The 20,136-nt window shown below is 40.9% G+C and overlaps 1 protein-coding gene and 1 long non-coding RNA gene across 6 annotated transcripts in view; one reads left to right on the plus strand and one right to left on the minus strand.

Annotated features, from left to right (window-relative positions):
• SAMD12 (sterile alpha motif domain containing 12) overlaps window positions 1-20,136 on the plus strand; it is a 389,558-nt gene that overhangs the window by 213,252 nt on the left and 156,170 nt on the right. For 4 of the 5 annotated variants that reach the window (XM_086695947.1, XM_086695946.1, XM_086695944.1 and 1 more), the window contains exon 4: window positions 10,547-10,687. In XM_086695947.1, the coding sequence (XP_086552073.1) occupies window positions 10,547-10,687 (141 nt within the window). Of the gene's footprint in view, window positions 1-10,546; window positions 10,688-20,136 lie in introns of those variants that run through there. The other variant, XM_086695948.1, reaches the window with a different exon arrangement.
• On the minus strand, window positions 14,750-17,761 carry LOC147571879 (uncharacterized). The gene is made up of 2 exons (XR_015247026.1): window positions 17,624-17,761; window positions 14,750-15,080 (listed from the first exon to the last, which is right to left on the minus strand). It is a non-coding gene; the product is annotated as an uncharacterized LOC147571879 (long non-coding RNA).

Genomic DNA, 20,136 nt, shown 5'->3' on the forward strand with positions numbered 1-20,136 from the left:
ATACAAATGCTAATAAATAAAAGCAAGCATACCAAGAGGTTGGGTCTACCTATCAAAACCAGAAAAGACCTTGAAGGTTGTTTACGACATCATAAATCTTCAGCTATAGTCTCCGTTATGTTGGTACTAGATTTCTTTGCTTCAAAAATCTGCTCTGAGGTACAAGGGAAGTAATTACTGAGTCTTCCCAGGGACTGAAACAGAATCCCCAAACAAAGTGTTTTAGAGTTTTCTTAAATTAATTTTTGAAGGGGATTTGGTAACTCTTCGTACTACCAACAACATAAAAGGATTTAACCTTTAATTTACTGTTTGGAAGATGTACATTCCTCCAAAAAAAAAAAAAAAATAGTGCAAGGCCACATTTTCAATCTGAAAAGCACTGTAATATAATTTCTTTCTGAGTTTATATTTCAGATGGGAAATAACATTATCCCAGTTTCTTCCCATTAACATCATAAGTACGTGAATATATTCAACCAAAAAACTAGTTTGTCTAAAACAGTCTGTTTATCCCAGACTGGTTTAAAAAACAAAACAAAAAAATGTACAGTTCCCATCAGTATGGTAAATTACTTACAGTACTACAATGGAAATAAATGTCCATCAATCCTTCTCTTAAGCACAGAGAAGAGGCCTTCAATTAATGGCTAATCATTCTTAATGTAACCAAGTGAGTGACCAGGCTTGGCAGTGGGCTGTGCTCTCAGGTAGAAGTGAGAAGAGATTTATTGGTCTTGGAAGGTTTTGCACACGTTCTTGCCAGCATATGAGGCAATAGTTTGGCTGACCTCAGAGTCCTTGTTAGCTCTGGTATTGGTGATTCGCAGTCACCTTTAGGAAATCAAGCACTGGGGTGGGGGCTACTTAAAAAGATGGATTTGCAAGGCACATCCAGGTTATAAAAACTGAAGGGGCGAGTTCAGACTAGTCGTCAACTACCTTTGGACTCAGTAGCTGTTAAGTAGGCTGTAGAGAATGGAATCTCAAAACTTGGAGTCTGTTCCTAAAGTCTGATGAAACTCTGAAGGTAAGGTTGCCTGAATTACTTTCCATTGCGAGTGGGAGGGATGTGGGGGAGGGAAGGTTAAAAGTCAGATGTTGCAAGTGGCAACTTGTGAGCTGAATACGACCCATATACATGAATTGTTTGGCTCTCATAGTATGGGAAAATAATGGGCAAATATTAAATTGGGAGGATTCATAAAACTTCTAGATTTTCAGTTGTTGTCAATTTAAAAATAGGAGAAGAAGCAACACTTAGCCTGTATTCTAGCAGAGCAAAAATGGGTTGGAATTGCTCATTTTAGAAAATTAAAAAACTGGTGTCCAATAGGCTATGGTCCACCTAATCCCTGTTGTCCCTTAGAGTCGTTCTCTTCACACATTTGACAACATTTGAGTTTGTCATCTCTGGTCACAAATTGGATAAGGAGTTTGCTGGTGCATCAAATAGAAGTATGCAGTCAGATTTAAGGTGTATTCCAAACAATTTGTGAGGAATAAAAATACCAGAATTTGCCAGTGATTAACTTTTGAAAGCCAGTTATTGTAGAATAAGTTCATATCATCCCTACTGGCCTACACCATCATGGGCTTTCTTGAAATAAGAGGGACCGAGTAGGGACTCAACCATGCATTACACATGAGCTTTTATCTGTAAGTCAAGATTCCTTTGGGTGCAGATGGTATAAATGAGCTCAACTTGCTAACCTCTCCCACCCCAATATTGACTTACATATATGAGAAACCCAGGGGTATCTGACTTCAGGCAAGGCTGTATTCAGGAAATCTCATATTGTTATCTTCCTTTCTCATTCTTTTTTTGTTTTTCTCTCAGCTCTGCTCCCTCTGTTGGCTTAATTCTCTAGCAATTTCTCTCTGTATGTTGGCAAAGGTAGCCACCAACAGCAAGTCCAGGCTTATGTTGTCCCTTGGGACATGATCTAAGAAAGAAAGAGACTTCTCTCTTAGAAACCATGGCAATTCTAGTGAATTTTAGCAATTCTGATGAATTCTAGTGCACATTACTAGAACCAATATTACTTTCACCAATATTTATTTAGTGCCGACTTTGAGTTTGGCTCTAGCGAGGTGCTTGGAGACATCCATGAAGCCCTGATCTTCTGGATCTTACATTATGGGAGGAGGTGGAAGGGAATCAGAAGATGAAAAATAAACAGAATAAGCAGGAACATTATATAGTACTGTAGATGTGGAAAGTACTACCGGGATTTTTTTTTTTTTTTAATTTTTTAAAGGCCCATGGGGTGAGAAGGACCAGTTCCCAAAAGTCAAAAGAGATTCTTTTACCAGAAATTGGCAGGGGTACAATGTAGGCAAAAATGAGGTATTTATATTAGTCCTATAAATGGGAATGTTTTACAACTATGAACATCATCCCTTAAGTGCTGCTTTGGGGTGGACAGAGAAAGAAAAAGCCTGACTCATCTATAGGGTAGACATCATGAAATGGCATATAAGACCCCTCATGATGTGTTCCTTGCCTCAAGCTTCACATGCAACAATATCAAGTTTCTTGGAGTTCCCTAAATGCACCTTTTGGTTCTCAGATCCCTGTCTTCGTCTATGCTGTTCCCTGTCTCTTGAATGCCCTTCTCCCTCCTACTCATCTCCTTGGCTTTTGTGGGGGTTTTGGTTGTTGTTCAAGGACCCCAGCTAAGTTAGGTGCCCTTCCAGTAGGTTCTTAAAGAGCTTGTGTTTGTCCCTCCATGGGGAAATCATCGTCTTTTCGTCAGCCTACCTCCTAGTGACATAATATGTTCAGTTCTTGGTGCAGATGTAGATTGTATGGTGGAGAGGATGAATCTGTTTAAAGGCTACTCTCAAAGACCACTCAGCCCCCTGTGATACTCCACCAAGTGAAGGCCATCACAGCCTTGAGTATCATGAAGTTATACCAGTGTTTGCACTCTCTGGCTTTAAGGCATCAGAGATGATGACCTTTTTCTGCTCCTTAGTCTCTTGCCTGCCCTATTGGTGCTCTCTACACAAGAACTGGCAGAAATGGGTTTGGGGGACACATAAGGTCTGTTTGAAGAATTCTTGGGTGGCAGGTTAGAGGGTGGTTAAGAGCATGGCCATTATATATATTAGTATCTCACATCTGCAGCTTAGTAGGTATGTGACCTCCAGCTGGGTATAGTTGCTCTTAATCAGGTCTAGACAATAGTAGTATCTTCAGAGAACTGTTGAAAGTGAGGTAATCCATGTAAAACTCCCAGGACAGTGTTTAAAACTCCCAACAACTGTTCAGTAAATGTTTACTCTCATGATCATTGCTATGAAGAGAAGGAAGCATTCTCAGCCAGCCAAAGAACTATAGGACCCTTATTGCATGAGCTTAGTGTTCATGTTTGCAAAGGACATATATATGTCATTTGATCCTCAGACACTATGAAATAGTGTCATTTTCATCCCCATTACAGACGTGAGAAAACTAAGACCCAAATATGCTTGCTTAGGCATTTATACCTTTTAGCTCCCATTTCCATGCTGTTGCCATTACAGCTCTCTCCGTCTTTCTTTGTTCCAGATATCCCAACTTTGTAATGACGGTGAGATGGAGATTCAAGGGTCCAGGCTGTGGGATGCTGGCTCTGTGTCCAGCACCCATCACTGGTTGCTCTTGACCAGCAAGGAGTGGGGTAGGGCTAGGGACATTTACCTGATGCTTGATAGGGGACTTTACCTGAGAGCAAGTTTGGAGCTAACGGAGGGCACAAGTGACCCTTTCTCTGGGGAGCTGTAAGTGACCTCTATTTCTAGCAGAAAGGAGGCCCTGTAGGACAGCCTCTTCTCTGAGAAAATGGGCAGTCCCCAACCACTTACAGTGGCACTGAGACTTCCCAGTAGGGTAGGGCCTGAAGCCACATCCTTTGTGCTCCTGGCAGTTTACCCAGAAATGTCCACTTGTGCCCTCTGGCATATAATCGTCCATCTTGAATAGGTGTGACAGGGCTTCCGTTACAGTTCTCTGAGCAAAAGGTAGGAGACACCTGAACTAGAGACCAAAGACCAGATTGGGCCCGAAGGTCAGAGACGCGTATCCAGACCTGCCTTCCCCCCTTTTCCTGTGTGGCTTTCGTCAGTTCCCCCTCTGAGCCTCAATTCTCTATGTGGAACACGATAAATTTCGTGCCATCTTCCAGTCTCAAATATTCCTTCCTGCTTATGGTAGAGTGAATGATGGCCACCCAGAGGTAGGAAGTCCTGATCCCTGGAACTGGTAAATGCTTACCTTATAAAGAAATAGTCCCCAAACATGTGGTCTTCACATGAAGAGATTATCCAGGATTATTTTAGTGGACCCTAAATCAAATCACAAGCATGCTTACTAGATAGAAGCAGAGTGAAAGGACACACACGGAGAAGAAGAACGTAATGTGAAGATACAGACAGATTAGAGTGACATGGCCACCAGCAAAGGGATGCTGGAAGCCAGCAAAAGCTGGAAGTTTCAAGAACCAGTTGTCCCTTTCAGCTTCCAAGGGGAGTGTAACCCTGCTGACACTTTGATTTCAGCCCAGGGAAATGGATGCTGGACTTCTGGCTTCCAGAGCTACGTGGAATACATTTGTGCTATGTTAAATTCCCCCGTTTGCAGTCTGTTACAGCGACTATAGGAAACGAGTACACTGCTCTCTGTGTCCATGACCTGTCATCCATTCTTGCTGCCTATCTGTCCATCGAGGCTTACAGTCCCACTTGGTGCCTGTTGAAAAGAAGCACAAGACACTTGTCTTTTCTTTAAACCCGCAGGAAAGCAAAGTACTCATTTAGCGTCAAGTTCCCTATTCCTTTTTACTTGGCATCTGCGGTCACCACCAACACAATACAGCCTCCACCCTCTGCTATTTTCAGTTTCTCATCGTCCTGGGAGTCAGTTTCCAGCCAAGTCTCTTCATCAGAAAAGATAGTAATTTAATGACCTTGAGATCATCAGTATGTGAGTAAAGAAGAGAACATTCATTTAGTAAAACTAGATGTATTCATTCAAGAAATATTTCTTGAGCATTGCATGCAGCCATAGGGAGTAAGTGACAGTAGGGAAGCTGACAGCGAAGATACTGACTCTTATGGAGCTGGCATTGTGGTGGACCACACTTGATAAAGCTTTCACGTATATGCTCAAGCTTATATTGCAGCAAAGTACTAATTTTCCAGGCCTGTTAGCAGGGCATCAGATCCACGTTTCTGCTGGGTGAACTTTCTCATCGAATATTCCCTGGCTTGAGCTTCTGCAGAGGGTCCTAGGTAGCATTTTTAGCACTGAAACCATTTTTGGGGGTCAAGCAGTACAGAACTTGGGTCATAATGGGTTTCTTGTGTTTCTCTAAATTCCACTGGGATGTGCTCACCTTGCCCCAGTCAGCTCAGAGCTTTGGGATCGGAGAAGAATGTTGAAGGATTGAAAGCACTACAGGGAAGAAGGAAGAGTATTCTAATCATCCTGCTTTGTTTCATTCTGTTCTTTTCATCACTTCTCTATATCCCAGATGACTTCAAGAGAAGAAAATAGCACTGACACTACCATGATTTCCTTTGCCTCTAACACACCTCTCTCCAAGTAGTGACTCAACTTCCTGTGCTGAAATGGTGCCCCCCTCCCATCTCACACTGAAAACCTGCATCATCTTTGAGGTCTGCCTTTTGCTCACACCCCACTTCTAGGTGTCACAGTTCAGAATTCTACTACTTATGACTTCTTCCCCTCCAGCCTCGTCCAAGGCACCAGCACCTCATGGTTTGACTACCATGGCAGTGTGCTCACTCTTCCCACTGTTCCTTACCTCCCCCCCTCCACACCCCCAGTCCGTTCCCCACATCGTGACCAGAGGGATTCAGTACATGAGATCCCACCCACGTCATCCCTTGCTCAAAATTTCCCATATTCAGAATAAAATCCAAAGTCCTCGCCAAGGCCTAGGAGACCCTGTGTGATCTGACACCTGCCTTCTTTCAGGCCTCATTTCTTATTTTTCTCTCATCTACTCTGCCCTAGTGACGCTAGCCTTCCTGCCATTCCTCTGATTGCTTTGACACTTCTGGATGCTCCAGTGTCACCTCTTGAGGGAGGTCTTGCCTCTCCACCCAAACTACAAAGTGCCATCCTTCCAGTAGGAGTCCCTGCGTGTCAGTTCATTTGTAAATTGTCCGCCTCTCACACTAAATGGTAAGCTCCATGAAGACAGAAGATACTGCTCCTCTCCACAGCCTAAGTACCCAGAATAGTGTCAGGCATACAGTGGTGCTCAATAAATGCTTAATAAAGGAAAGAAGTAAAAGGTCAGCATATGATCAGTGTGAAGGGCTTTAAGTCTTTTCCTACTCTAAGAACCTAGCAGCCTGCATTAATGAAATACCATTTATAACCAGTTTGGAGTATCAGGACATTTAGTTGGTGTTCCTCTTTTGATACTGAATTGATTTTTCTCGATTCCTCCCCTGTCTAGACAACTGACTGCAGAGCAAGGTGCCCAACACACTCTCGGGAGAAAAGGCGGGGAATGTAAAAGCCATAACAGCACGCCTCTGTCGGAACATTCTCTGTCTGCAATAGTGGTATCCCTTTTCATCCCTGGGGTTGCTGGACTTCTTAAAAAATCTTTGCTTTATCCAATGGTCTTGGTCTGACTAACGCTTACTCCCAAAGTCCTAGGTTAAATATTCTTTTTTTTTTTTAATTTTTTTTTAACGTTTATTTATTTTTGAGATAGAGACAGAGCGTGAGCATGGTATGGGCAGAGAGAGAGGGAGACACAGAATCTGAAGCAGGCTCCAGGCTCTGAGCTGTCAGCACAGAGCCCGACGCAGGGCTTGAACTCACGGACTGCGAGATCATGACCTGAGCCAAAGTCGGATGCCTAACCGACCAAGCCACCCAGGCACCCCTAAATATTCTTTACTCAAAGACAGCTTCCTGGACCAAGTTAGGTCACCCAGTTCTGTGATCTCCTATTTGTTCTTTCTTAGGACTTCTCACATACGTGTAAACATTTATCATTTACTGCCTGTCTTGCCATTCTGAAGGCACCAAGATTGACCCTGTCTGTCCTGTTCATTATACTCAAAGTGAATAACAAAGTGACAGGGACATAGTGGGTGCTCAGTAAGTGTTGAATTAACAATTGGATATTAATGCTAAGCAACAAAAAGTGACAACATATGTTGCAAAAATAAAATGTGGTTGTTGATTGATGACTTAACACTTTCCTGACACCAGCATCAGAAGCAGATCCACTTTTATTTGGATACTATTTTGTGGTCACTATTTTGTAGTCAACAGTAGGTGGTGGGACAGGCAGTTAATGGGACTTTTCCTGCTGAAAATGATCTAATTATTGGGCAGATTTTTCAGAACCATGGACCTTCCATCCAAGAAAGACAGTGAGTCAGATTTTGTTCATAACATCCTCAGCGTGCAGATCATGATCTGTTTTAGAAGTCGTTTTATCAGGAAATTCTTCTGTACAATTCCCCATAATCTCCCTTCTTGTGATCTAAGCCTTTTGGTTTCCTCCCAAAGAAGAGAAAGCACAACCAAAGGTATAGTAGGAGGAATTCGGAAAAGCTCTTGTGTTGTTTTTTTTTTTTTTTTCAACTTCTCAATTTTCCTTCCTACAAGATGGAAATAATAACATCTATTTTCTCAGGATTTGGATAAAACCGTTTGAACAGCTGAGTATTTAACATGTGACGTGTTGATAGGCACTATTGTTTGTACCACAAAATCTTCAATGCACAGATTTTTATAGCTATTGGAATTTTGTAACTTGCATTTTCAGAGCTGAGGCTGTTAACCCACCCGAGTAGGAGGTAACATTCTGATAGGGCTTTTAGCTACACTTTGACCAGTCAGGTACATTACTGGAAAGGCTGAGGCTACAGGTCCTCGGGGGCCACCAAAGAGAGAAGCTGAGCCATGCACACCGGAACAAAATCCTCACTCTGACTTACTGCACTGTGCTCTAGTGACAGACCAGCCGACTTACCGTGACCGAACCCCCGTGTGTGTTACCATTGCCTCAGCGGAGCTGGCTCCTGAATGTCACACCTTGTGAAGCCACAGCTCAGTTAATTGCTGAAAGGAACAGAAATAAGGATGGGTGATCTACGTGAGATGTTGAGAGGGATTCAGATCATCTGAACTTCAGGGATTTTTTTTCTTATACAGTATTTGTAAGTTGAGAACATGTATAGAGAGTTGGAGGTCTTATTTGGAAGCGGGTTATCCACATAAAGGCTGCCAAATCCCATTCTGTAGTTTTCTAATGGAACTTCAGGACCAAGGTCTGACAGTGAGGAGAGCATTTGATGGCAGGGCTGTCCTGGAAGCCTGGGACTTGGGCTCACCACCCCCTTAGTTCTCTACCTTTTAGTATGTCACTGCCCAGAAATTACAAAAGGGAATCTGAATCCATTGGTTGATTTCTTAAAAATATGTTAAATTTCAGTCAAAAGACCAGTTGTTGCTCTAACAAATGACCACGAACTTCATGGTATAAAGCCACACAAGTTTACTGTGTTCCAGTTTTAGAGCTCAGAAGTCCAAAATGAGTCTTACGGAAAAGTCACAGTTTTGATAGAGATGCTTCCTCATGGTGAATATGAGAGAGAATCCATGTCCGTGTCTCTTACAGCTTCTAGAAGCATGAATTCCTTGACTTGCGGCCACCTCACTCGGACTTCTGCTTTCATTGTCACAACTCTGTCTATGACACTCCTGTCTCTTTCACTTATAAATACCTGTGTCATTAGATAGGACTCACCTACTAATGCCAGATAATCTCCCGTCTTGAGACCCTTACCATAATCACACCCACAAAGTCCCTTTTGTCACATAAGGTAACAAATTCACAGGTCCCAGAGGTGAAGACATGGACATCTTGGGAGGGGAGGGCGTTATTCTATCACAGGAGACAACCAGAACTACTTGAGTCTGTGTATGCTCTTCATTTCCTTTCTCATGGCCACCACGATCTGCCTGGTGTTACCAAGCCTCAGCTATGGCTACCTCGGATTCCTTTCCCCTTGCCTCTCCTTCCTCTTCCACACGTCGATTTTACTGAAGCTTCAGAACACCACAGCTCACTGCACTCACTTTCTTGCCAGGCACTGGTCCAAAGCCACGTCTGTCTTGGTGTAGTTCTTATCAGTGCCGCTCATCAAACATTTCTCTCCGTTTCCTGGCACATGCCAGAAGCCATGTGTGAACCTGTGTGGGTGGGAAAGTTCATGGGATTAGTTCCAGACTATGATTTGTAAATGACCTCTAGGCTGAGCCTTTTGTTGATGCTATGAGACCTTTTAATATCTTCTCTTTTCCCTTTGCTACAATAATCAACGTTCAAGGTGGATGGACTTACATTTGATATGTACACTAAACAGGAAGTAACCTGTATTGCAGCCACTGATATTTGGGGATCATTTGTTACTGTAACATGTTACCTAACATCCCACCTGATGCATTTAGCAAGGGCTAAAGGGAGGTAAAAAGAGCAAACGAAATAGATTGTTCCTACCTGGTTCTTTCCATTTGCCTGTCTCTCTTGTCCCAGGCCACATACACTTCCCTATTTCTCTGATGAAAATGTCCATGAACCCCACCTTGTGGCTATGGGGTTTCTATTCTGAGGAGGTAGAGAACTTATTTTCTGAAGTGCATATGATAATACACCCAAAGATAGACCATTGACCACAAGTAGTTGACTCTACCTCAGTTGAAATGAGAAAGGTGTGCAGGTACGACGATGGAGTGCTTGGGAAGCGGAAGACCAGGCAGACCTCCTGGGGAAAGAGGGGTTGGAAGGAAACCAGGCCAGGCTGCCCAGGACCCCGGGTGTCTGCACACTGCAGGCTCTTCCACCCGGGGGCTCCTGGTTTTGCAATCTTTAGACGCCCTCACTCACCCTGCTTCCCTCACCCATCAGGCTGCTGCAGCCCTTGCCTTGGTCCAGAGATTGGGATTAAGCTTTAGCTCCCACCAGCTGGAGATGGATCTCTAGCCCAGCACGAGGGCTGCAATGCCTACAGGTGACTGCCTGCAGATTAAAACTGGAACTTTAAATGCATGTTTCACAGAAACATTATTGTAACCTGGGTGAAACATTGGTGGAGTTTCTCTATAACCACACATACAGCATCCAGGTCTTCCGCTGGGCTCCTGTGGGCCAGCCTCAGGCAGGACCCATCACCCGACGAAGTGTGTTGTTTCTATGGAAACCTGCAATCTGTATCCAAAATACCCAGGTTAAAATTTTGCGATTTTATTTAACTCAGTGTGTTTTCAGTTGAGGATTGCCAAAATTAGATGAAAATTGGGGTTCTTTTTTTTTTAATTTGTGTGTTTTCTTTATCTGGATTATCAGTTCTTCTTGTCAGTAAGAATAATCAAGGACCCTCTCTTCTAAATTATCTGTTTGGAAGGAAACTACTATTATGGCAGGGTTAGCCAAAACGAAGATGGAAATCCTTTCCGGCCATTGTTCATTTGCTTTTTCTTTTATTTCTTGAAACCCTGCAGGGCGAGCCCTGCTGAGACTCACTGACAAAAAGCTTGAGCGAATGGGGATTGCCCAGGAAAACCTCCGGCAGCACATCTTACAACAGGTGCTCCAGCTGAAGGTGCGAGAAGAAGTCAGAAACCTACAGTTACTCACACAAGGTACCCCGCTGCTGCCTCGTGGGTGGATATAAGGGGAAGATGGGAAGAAAGAAACCATTCCCATCATAACAAAGGGGAGCCAGAGAGAAACTATTGTTTTTCTGCAGAATTGCTTTTATTTAAAAAAAAAAAAAAAGATATAGATGTAAAGGCCACTTCCCTCCTTTTCATAGGGAAACTTCTCTTTTTCATAGGTCACTGGGGGAAGGATGCACAAATAACGAATGAGCAAATGGAAATATCTCGTGACCTAGTTTCAAGGACATCACATATAGCTGTATAGGATGTGCCCTGCACAACCTAGAGATACAGATACAGTTGCACCCCCTAGAGTTGTACAGTGCAGCCCAAGCTCTCTTAGTCTGATTACCAGTTCTGAGGGGGCCTTGGAATTTGCGTGATTCCATAGTTCATACGATCATGATACAAGTGGGATTTTTTTTATGTTTCATGTTACTTTGCTTTTCACTAACTAATGGGAGGAAAACATTTTAAAGGTATGTGTCTGTGTATATATACACGTATGAACACATACACTCTTTAGAGATTTTTGAGAATGCTATTTGGCATCCTGAAAATAGAATCACTTAAAAAAATTTTAATGTTTATTTATTTTTGAGAGAGAGAGAGAGAGACAGAGCATGAGCAGGGGAGGGGCAGAGAGAGAGGGAGACACAGAATCCAAAGCAAGCTCCCGGCTCTAAGCTGTCAGCCCGGAGCCCAACATGAGGCTCGAACTCACGAACTATAAGATCACGACGTGAGCCGAAGTCAGACACTTAACTGACTAAGCCACCCAGGCACCCCGGTAGAATCACTTTTTAAAAATAGACTGTAGAGAATTTAAGCCTGGCATATTATGACCATGTAATTCTAAGTAAGGATCATTAATAAATTCAATATATTGGGAACACTGGAGAGGACTCAAGTGACAGAATAAAGCTAGAATTTGAGGAAAAGTTTTAAGTTAATGCTGTATGTAACTTGCGTGTCTACATAAGATTTGGTTGCTATCAACGTCCACTGGCTATAACCCTTTATTTATTTTAATGTCCATTATACATCGTTGTGAAAGGATGATAAAATATGTGTTTTTGAGAGCCTGGGGTATTTTTCAATCTGTAGAATATTGTAATTGCATGCATACTGATATTGGAGAAATCTGGGTCAGCCAACTTTCGTGTTATTGCATTTAGATTATAACCCAGTAATAGACCATTTGCCTAGAGAAAGCGATGTACTGCCTGAAGATGACCGCTCTTCAAGGATGAATACAGACTTTGAGTGATACGAAAACAGTGTGTTTATTTGATATGCATTATTCGCATTTGTCTCCAGAGGTATCCAGTGGTAAATTTATAGGTACAAGTACACTGAGTGATTTAAATCTGAATCTGACATCCTGATATACTTTTTGGTTTCTTTGAAGAAGTAAATAGAGATTCAAAGATTTATTACAAGAAAGTCCATCCCCAGTGCTATTTATAAAACTGAAAAATTATGAACAGCCTAGAGCTTCAGCAATATGGAAAGAAACAAGTAAGTCTGCTGAAACTCATGAGATACAACACAATGCAGTCATTAGAATGAAATCTTCACAAAATATTTGACAACATGGGAAGTGCTCAAGAAGTAATAGGAAGTCGGGGGGGGGAGACCATGTAAAAATTTCATATTTACAATATGAACCAAATTTCTTAGAAAGAACATATTTTTATGTGTACACAGAAAAAGGGATGCCAGTGAATGTGCCAATATTTTGATAATGGTTCTCTGTAGGTGGTGGGATGGTGGGTGACTTTGTTTATTTTTTTTTTATATATTTTCCAAGTTTTCTAGTTTGAATCTGTATTATGGTTATAATCAGAAAACACATGCACATTTTTAAGCTTCAATCACGTGTATCGTTCTGCCCGGTTCTGTTCAGCGTCAGGCTTCCTCTTCTCTTTTGTTTTCCTCCTGTGATGATATGTAGAAAATGAGACCTAAACTGCTCTCATGTGCCTTTGACTCTTTTTTTTTCCCCTCTGCTACTGTCAGCCTGCAGTGTGTTTGCTTTGCAAAATCATTTTCTACAGCTTTCATTGCCCTAGATGCATAATATATAAGATTTTTCCTGAGATAGTACTCAAGTCTATTAAGCTAAATATATGTTTGTGTTCTGGGAAGGTAATGCTAAGTTCAGCCTTTTCAATTCAGTTCTTGTCACTTTCTTTAGCTTTGAAAAGCTGTGCCTTTTGCATTCTCTCATTCCACTCCTTTTAGGAGAGATCACGTTCTCTAGCTCTTTGATATTTTGTCTGCACTCATATTACTTTTTTTATTGCTTGTCCTTTACATGTTAATGTTCAGACTCATTTCATGCCAGGCAGACTTTAGAAAATCTATAGCCTTATTGAAATGATGGTTTCTTTTTGAAAAAACGCGAAACAAAAAAAATTGACAAGTTGTTTTTAATCACTGATAATAGAAGTTCTAAAGTCAGCTGGGGTAGGCTTAAAATATTTGGGGTCTAGGTTGGCTATAATAAAAATTGGAACACTATTCCACCCAAGTTATCTGACTGGCATAACATATATATTGTATGGAAATTCACCATAAGAATGATATGTGGTTCAGTATTGAATATTTGATTCTTTATCTCTGCAAATATTAATCAGTAAGAAATAATATGCTGGATAAGTACAAACAAAGATTATAGAATGCTACATAACTTTTAGAAATCCCTGAACATGTTTCTAAAAGAAACAGTGGATAATTAAGCCTATTTTTCCAACTTTTTGGTGGCTGTCTTAAAACTGGCTTAAGCTATTGGTTCTATACACACAGTTGGTCAGGAGCCATGTAACCGTTTTAGGACTAAGACGGTCTCAAAAGGACTATGAGGGCTCTAGCTGGTTACTGTGGGTCATCTGAACACAGGGAATATGAAGTTTCTACCCTCCTTTTTTCTTACTCTCCTCCTTCTGGATGCTGACCCAAAGACAAAAACAAACAAACTATAAGGTATTTTTTAAACGTGTGTGGGATTCATAGTAAATATATCAGTTAATAGACAACATCATTGAATCGTGACAAAAATTTTTTAAAACCGCTTATCACCTAAAGCCAGGACTGTTCTTCAGCTGAAATACTGGCCTCTGATTTTCCTTCTTTTATCCACAGTGGCCCTATAACTACCTGACATTTGCAAGAAACATAACCAATGTTTGGCCCTGCTTTAAATGTTGTTCCCTTGGGTCCCATTTAGGCGGTTTCTTCCTCCATACAGCCTTTTAGTCTTCTGTGTCCTGTCCATGGAGTGGCCAGGAGGTCAGTCTGGTGGGCTTATGACTTTGTTCATTCCTGCAGAAAACTCACTCATGTCAGGGCACCTCCAGTTGTCTCTTGGGAAATGCAGTACTGGGCTGGAAACATCATTATTCTCTTCTTGATTCATGAGAGACAGGAGAAACGTTCCTTATGTAATAGCAACAGTGCATGGTATCAAATTAATTCATAACCAAGCATATGAGGGGCATCCTTAGCTTTTTAATAATGGACAGTGTTTGTGGGAAGAAAAACACCCCAGGGATACTGAAAGCTGACTTTCTCATATGGCTAATGAGTTTCAAATTTTACTGTATACAAATCACTGCGCTAATTGTCACATCAACTCCTGACAGTACTGTTGTTAGCCCCGACTTACATATGGGGAAATGGAGGATGAAGAATTTACGTGACAGACAAAGTCAGACAGCTAGTAAAAAAGCACTATACAGGTCTATCTGAGTCAACAGCAAACTTTTATGCATTACATTTCAGTACCTCTCATCTGTCAAATGGTGATAAGAACTCCTATTTCATGGTGGTGCTATGATGAGTCCTGAAATTTTATGTGGAAACCGTATAGCGTAGTTCATGACAATATTCTATGAAAATGGGTGGGCAGACATTGTTTTCTCTTCCTGAAAAGGGCCACATGTAAACATTTTAGTCTTTAAGGGCTATACAGTATCGATTACAACTACTACATCATGTGAAAACAACCACAGATAATCTTAAATGAATTGAGCATAGCAGTATACCAATAAAACTTTATTATTACAGACATAGTTGGTGGGCCATAGATTGTGGATTCCTGCTCTTCAGGGTTAAAAATGTAAACTTTTAACATTATCAAGATTATGATTTATTCTTAGTGTCTTCCCTTTTGAGTTGTAAATACTTCCCTCAATCTCAGGAACACTTTTCAATGTCTTCCTTGGCTACAAATACTTGGATAGTGTAAAAATGTAACCACAACGATGAGGGTTGAGTAACTTCGGGCAGTAGAAACCAGTATCCAGACTGGAGGATAAAGCAGATGAAGAGAGTAAATGCCACCATCTTCAAATGCCTTTATACTTAGTGCCTACAAAGTGAAAAAAAGAAGACCATGATTGTTTACCAGGGCCACTTATAGCTCATTAAACATTAGCATTTCCCAAAGGACTTTTTCCACATTGTCCAAATATATGTGTTAAATTTTAGTTAAGAATTGCATGACCAGAGGACTTTCCTAGAGCTTCATCTTTTGGAACGACACAAATTAGAAACACTACTTTCTAATCCAAGAAGACTTTTCAGAACCATGTGTACAGATTGGGTATTTTAGTCCAGTCACCCCCGCAGTGATACTTCAACTGAAGTAGGCCATCTGATCTGAAATAGGCCATCTGGTCCACCACATTGCTTAAAGAAGGAAGTCTTTGTAGAACATAGCAATAGACTCTTTGAGAAAAATTTTTCAATCTCATTTTACAGTTTTGGGCTCCAAGACCCAAAGAGGATTAGAGCATAGTTCGTGGTTACACAGCTGGTTAGTGGCATAACTGAAACTAGATCCCTGTTCTAATTCCCAGACCAGTATTCTTTTTTTCTTACTGTTTTTAATTAAAGTATAATTTACATACAGTAAAATTCACCATTTTTAGTATATAGCTCTGCAGCTTTTGACAAATGCATATAGTTGTATAACCACCACCACAATCAAGATATAAAATAAAAGTTCTCATTACCCCCAGCCTCTGGCAACCAGTGCTTTGTTTTCTGTCTCTTTAGTTCTGCCTTTTCCAGAATGTCATAAATGGAATCATAGAGTCGGACTTCTTTCACATACTATAATTCACTGAGACTTATCAAAGCTATGGTGTGCTTCCATTCATTCATTTTAAGTGCCTAGTATTCCATTGGATGGATAGCCCACAGTTGTATATACCACATTCTCCAGTTGAGGGACATCTGGGCTTCCAGTTTTGTAAATACTCATAAAACTATTATAAGCATGCATGTACAGGTTTTTGTATAAACATGAGTTTTCATTTCATTGGATAAGTATCTAGAAATGGCATTGCTGGGTCATATTGTAATTATATGACTAATTTCATAAGAAACTGCCAGGCCAGTATTCTTAAGGTAATAAAGGAAGAAAAATAGTCTTAGAGACTGGCTTTAATACATACAAAAATGTTACAAGCTTTCTGAAAATCATTGCATCTTTGTATAAGTCTTACCTAGTGCCCTACCTTGAGTTACCACCATCTTAAGAGGCCTCTGTTTTCCTGAGAGTTTCTAGTAAATTGTCTCAAAATAAGTCAAGGTCAAATATGTTTACAGTTCACTGCTTCATTTGACTAAATTTTTCTTAGCATCTCAATTGTCATTAAGAAATGCTTTCTTTGTCTTTGTTCTGAGGAACATAATTATAGCAATATTTCCAGCTTCTGGGAAAGAAAACTTGAGCCAATCAGATTTCCTTTTATGCATATGTAAGGTATGTCTGATGGCCTTTCCTAGGGTCTTCCAAATTACACTATTTGGGTTTCCAGTCTTCTCCATGTCTTTTATTTAGTTGTGCCACTGGTGTTACAAATCTGTGTTCACATTCCGTGGTCTTCATACTCAGCTTTTCTTCCTTATTATTGTACAACATTGAGCTTTGACTCCCTGGTGCTCATCTGTCTGTATGAGCATGATAATGACTCCCTTGGTTCTCCTCTTTTTCTAATGGCTCCTTCTCTGGTTGATAGCAAGCCACCTTCCTGTATCACTCCAGAATGTTGATGCCACCTGGAGAATAGACCCTCTTAGCTCTTCTCATCGTTCATGCCATCTGGAGAATGTTGTCCACTGCCATTGTTTTTAACCATCCCTTGCTCCATAGTGACTCTCAAATACATCTTAGACCTCTATGAAGCTTCAGATCTTTAATCTCCCTAAAAGGTGAACTCTGAATATTCTACTGGCATCTCAAATTTAAAATGTCCAAAATGGACTCCATTGTCTTTCTGACAATCTCCCCAGCCTATTTTAACCCTTGTGCTGCTTCTCAAGCTTAATAATGCCATTATTCATTCCATCACCTATCGTAGAAGGTTCAGAGTCACCTGACCTGTGATTACACCTTTTCCCTCACCATGCACGTATAATCAGTGACCAAACCTTCTGACTCCTGCCTGTTAAATGGGTTTCCAGTCATTCCATACCCCATGACCCTGCTGGCCACTGTGTTAAACCATTCCTCTTTAGCTCCTTCCCAGGCCGTAAGAATAACCTACTAGCTACTTGATCTCTAGTCTCTGCTCTGCCCCATTTGTTCTCCTTTAATTAACTTCCTGCTTCTATTGCCAGACTTAATTGTAATATATTTCTGATGACATTATATCCCTCCTTAAAACATTTGATGGCTCCCAAATGCCTATAGAATAAAATCTAAACTTTTTAGCTTCCATAGAAAGCCATTCTGGGCATTTCATAGATGTATTAACTTTGGGCAAGTTACTTGTCAGAGATTAAGAATCTTCAGTTATAAAAATGGGAATAGGACCTATTTCAGAGTTGTTATGAATATGGTATAATAAAACTCATGAAAGGACCTAGTCTTGATGAGATACAACCTCTTCTGAGAAGACTTACCTCATTTGTCAGGGAGAACCAATCATTCTCTCTTCTTCATTACTAAGCACTTTGTTCATACTAATAATGTCTTTATTGCATAGTATCCATTTAGTATCCATTTGTACTTCCATCCAGTGAGGACCAGGTTCTGTGGTACTGGGGTTAGAAGGGAACACTCAGTCTAGCAATGAGGATAGGATGTATATGCCCCTACAGGAATGCATAGATGTGTAGTAATGCCACGGAACTGGAACCTAGCCTCACCGGGGAATAGGTGGGGTAAAGGAAGACATGCCAAAGGTATAATACATGAACTAGATCTTGCAAGATACAAGTTTTGATAGATGGCCAAGGGCTGGCATGAGGCAGAGGAGGAGCCTATACAAAGGCAAGGTAGCATGAGATCTCTCCATCTCCCCTATAGAACATGGACAACTTCATGGTCTTCTGATTTCCCTTTGCTCTCCTACCGCCTAGCATGGTACTTAGCAGAGAGTGGATCCTCTGCATATATTTACTCATTTAAAGTTAATTGTTCTCCTTTTCTCTTATTTACTATTCTCAATTTAATCTTCTCAAAGAAGTAAATACAATGTCAATTTTTTACAGATTCATAATAAAAAAAAATAGTAGCTACAAAGCTATTTTGAATCTTCCACGGGCAAAATTGCACAAAATCTCTTTTATTCCTTTGTGATCTTTTTGTATTATTTTGACTAGTAAACTTGATGGCAATGGCTCTTAAATATACCTTTTGCAAGGGGCTCTTAAATATATAAGCCACTCCTTCCTTGAGTCTTTTGGCCCACTATTTTCAATTTTAAATGTGAGAGATACTGTCAAGCAACTATAAGTTGAGCCTTTTCTCCTAAGACCCAGGAATTGCCCAGTGGCCCATGGTAGATGAGAATGTTGGACTTCATGGAGATTATTCTTCTATAATTGGGGTCTTTCATTACCACTTGCTCGTCCAGTGTTATTTGATTAGGACCTGCCAACCACATGTCACTTCTGAGTTGCCTCCAAGATAGCATTTCCTCAATCTGCTACCTTCTTGAGCTTTTCCCCCAACACATTTCAGAATCCCCATACCCTGTTATACAAATTGTATGGCCAGGAATAGTTCTAATTTTATCAAGTATTTGAGCTTTCAGAGAAATTCTCTCTGTTATAGCTTTATATTTAAAGGCCTAAACATAGACTTCTTTAGGGGATTGTTGAGCTCACACATCAGTGTGTCAGTAGGGGTTAGCATTGTGATGTGTACACTCTAGTTAGCATCCACCCCTGTTTCATTTTCATCATGGGACTCCATTATGGCTGGTGTTTGAAGTGAGGCTTCAAATGGACCCTTCTTATCTGTTCCATTCTTCATGGTAGAAAAATATCTGGGGGCGCCTGGGTGGCTCAGTTGGTTAAGCCTTCGACTTCAGCTCAGGTCATGATCTCACAGTTCATGAGTTTGAGTCCCGTGTCGGGCTCCATGCTGACAGCTCAGAGCCTGGAGGCTGCTTTGGATTCTGTGTCTTCCTCTCTCTCTGCCCTTCTCCCTCCCATGCTGTGTGTGTGTGTGTGTGTGTGTGTGTGTGTGTGTGTGTGTGTGTGTGAAAAACAAATAAACATTAAGAAAAAATTTTTTTAAAAAAGAAAGAAAAATATCTGTTCTGACTGCATTGATGGTCCCTCTAACCAGCGTAATTATTTAATTTGGACATGTTCTATGAGGAATTATTTGTCACTACTTCTGCACGACTCCATTTTTTATGGCATTTTTGCATTCTGAAAAGTAACCATTAGGGAACCCCCAAAACTCCAAATATTTATGTCTGCCTCTGCAGAAATCACTAACTTAAAAATTCTTTGCTATTGACTTCTTTGCATTTAAATGTCCTGGGTGAAGTTAAAGATACATTTGATGTTTTTTGTTTGAGCAATTCAAGATAGCCATGGGATTGCATTGTTATTTCACCTTGTGGTTTGACTGTGCATTTGAAGGATCTTGAACTACTGATACTGTATTGGAATTTGTTTTCCACAACTAACATTGGATTCCTTTCTTGAGGGGAAGGCTAAATCCTGAGATTTGGGTTCTGTGGTGTTCGAATCTCCTATGGGCTTCATTTAAAAGGCAGATGTAGTAGGACAATGGCATGTGGACCTGAGGAGAGAAAATCAAAGCCAATTTCAGAGATGCCCTGAGCTGCCTTGGCTTCTCTAAGAGGAAACAGATAAATATACCATCTGCATGTTTTAGAATTTCTGTCCCTAATATTATATATTGCCTGCTTGCCTATGGCCTTTTCTTTGGGACCACCAATTCTCAGTGCCAGGAGCAAAACTCTACAGAGCGTAGATATTCAAGATTCTCATTGCATCCATGTTTCTGCCTGCCATCTCCAGGAGTCGTCACATGTAGGCTACACTGTGATTGCTCCAACCTTGTGCTCCAGCCACGTGTCAAAATCTTCTCTGCTTCTCTGAAATAACCCCTTCATTATTAGTATCCCTTTTTTCATCCCTTTATGTAGTAG

This window comes from Puma concolor, chromosome F2, assembly GCF_028749965.1.
Source record: "Puma concolor isolate L17-30 chromosome F2, mPumCon1.1.hap2, whole genome shotgun sequence".
Taxonomy (NCBI): Eukaryota; Metazoa; Chordata; class Mammalia; order Carnivora; family Felidae; genus Puma; species Puma concolor.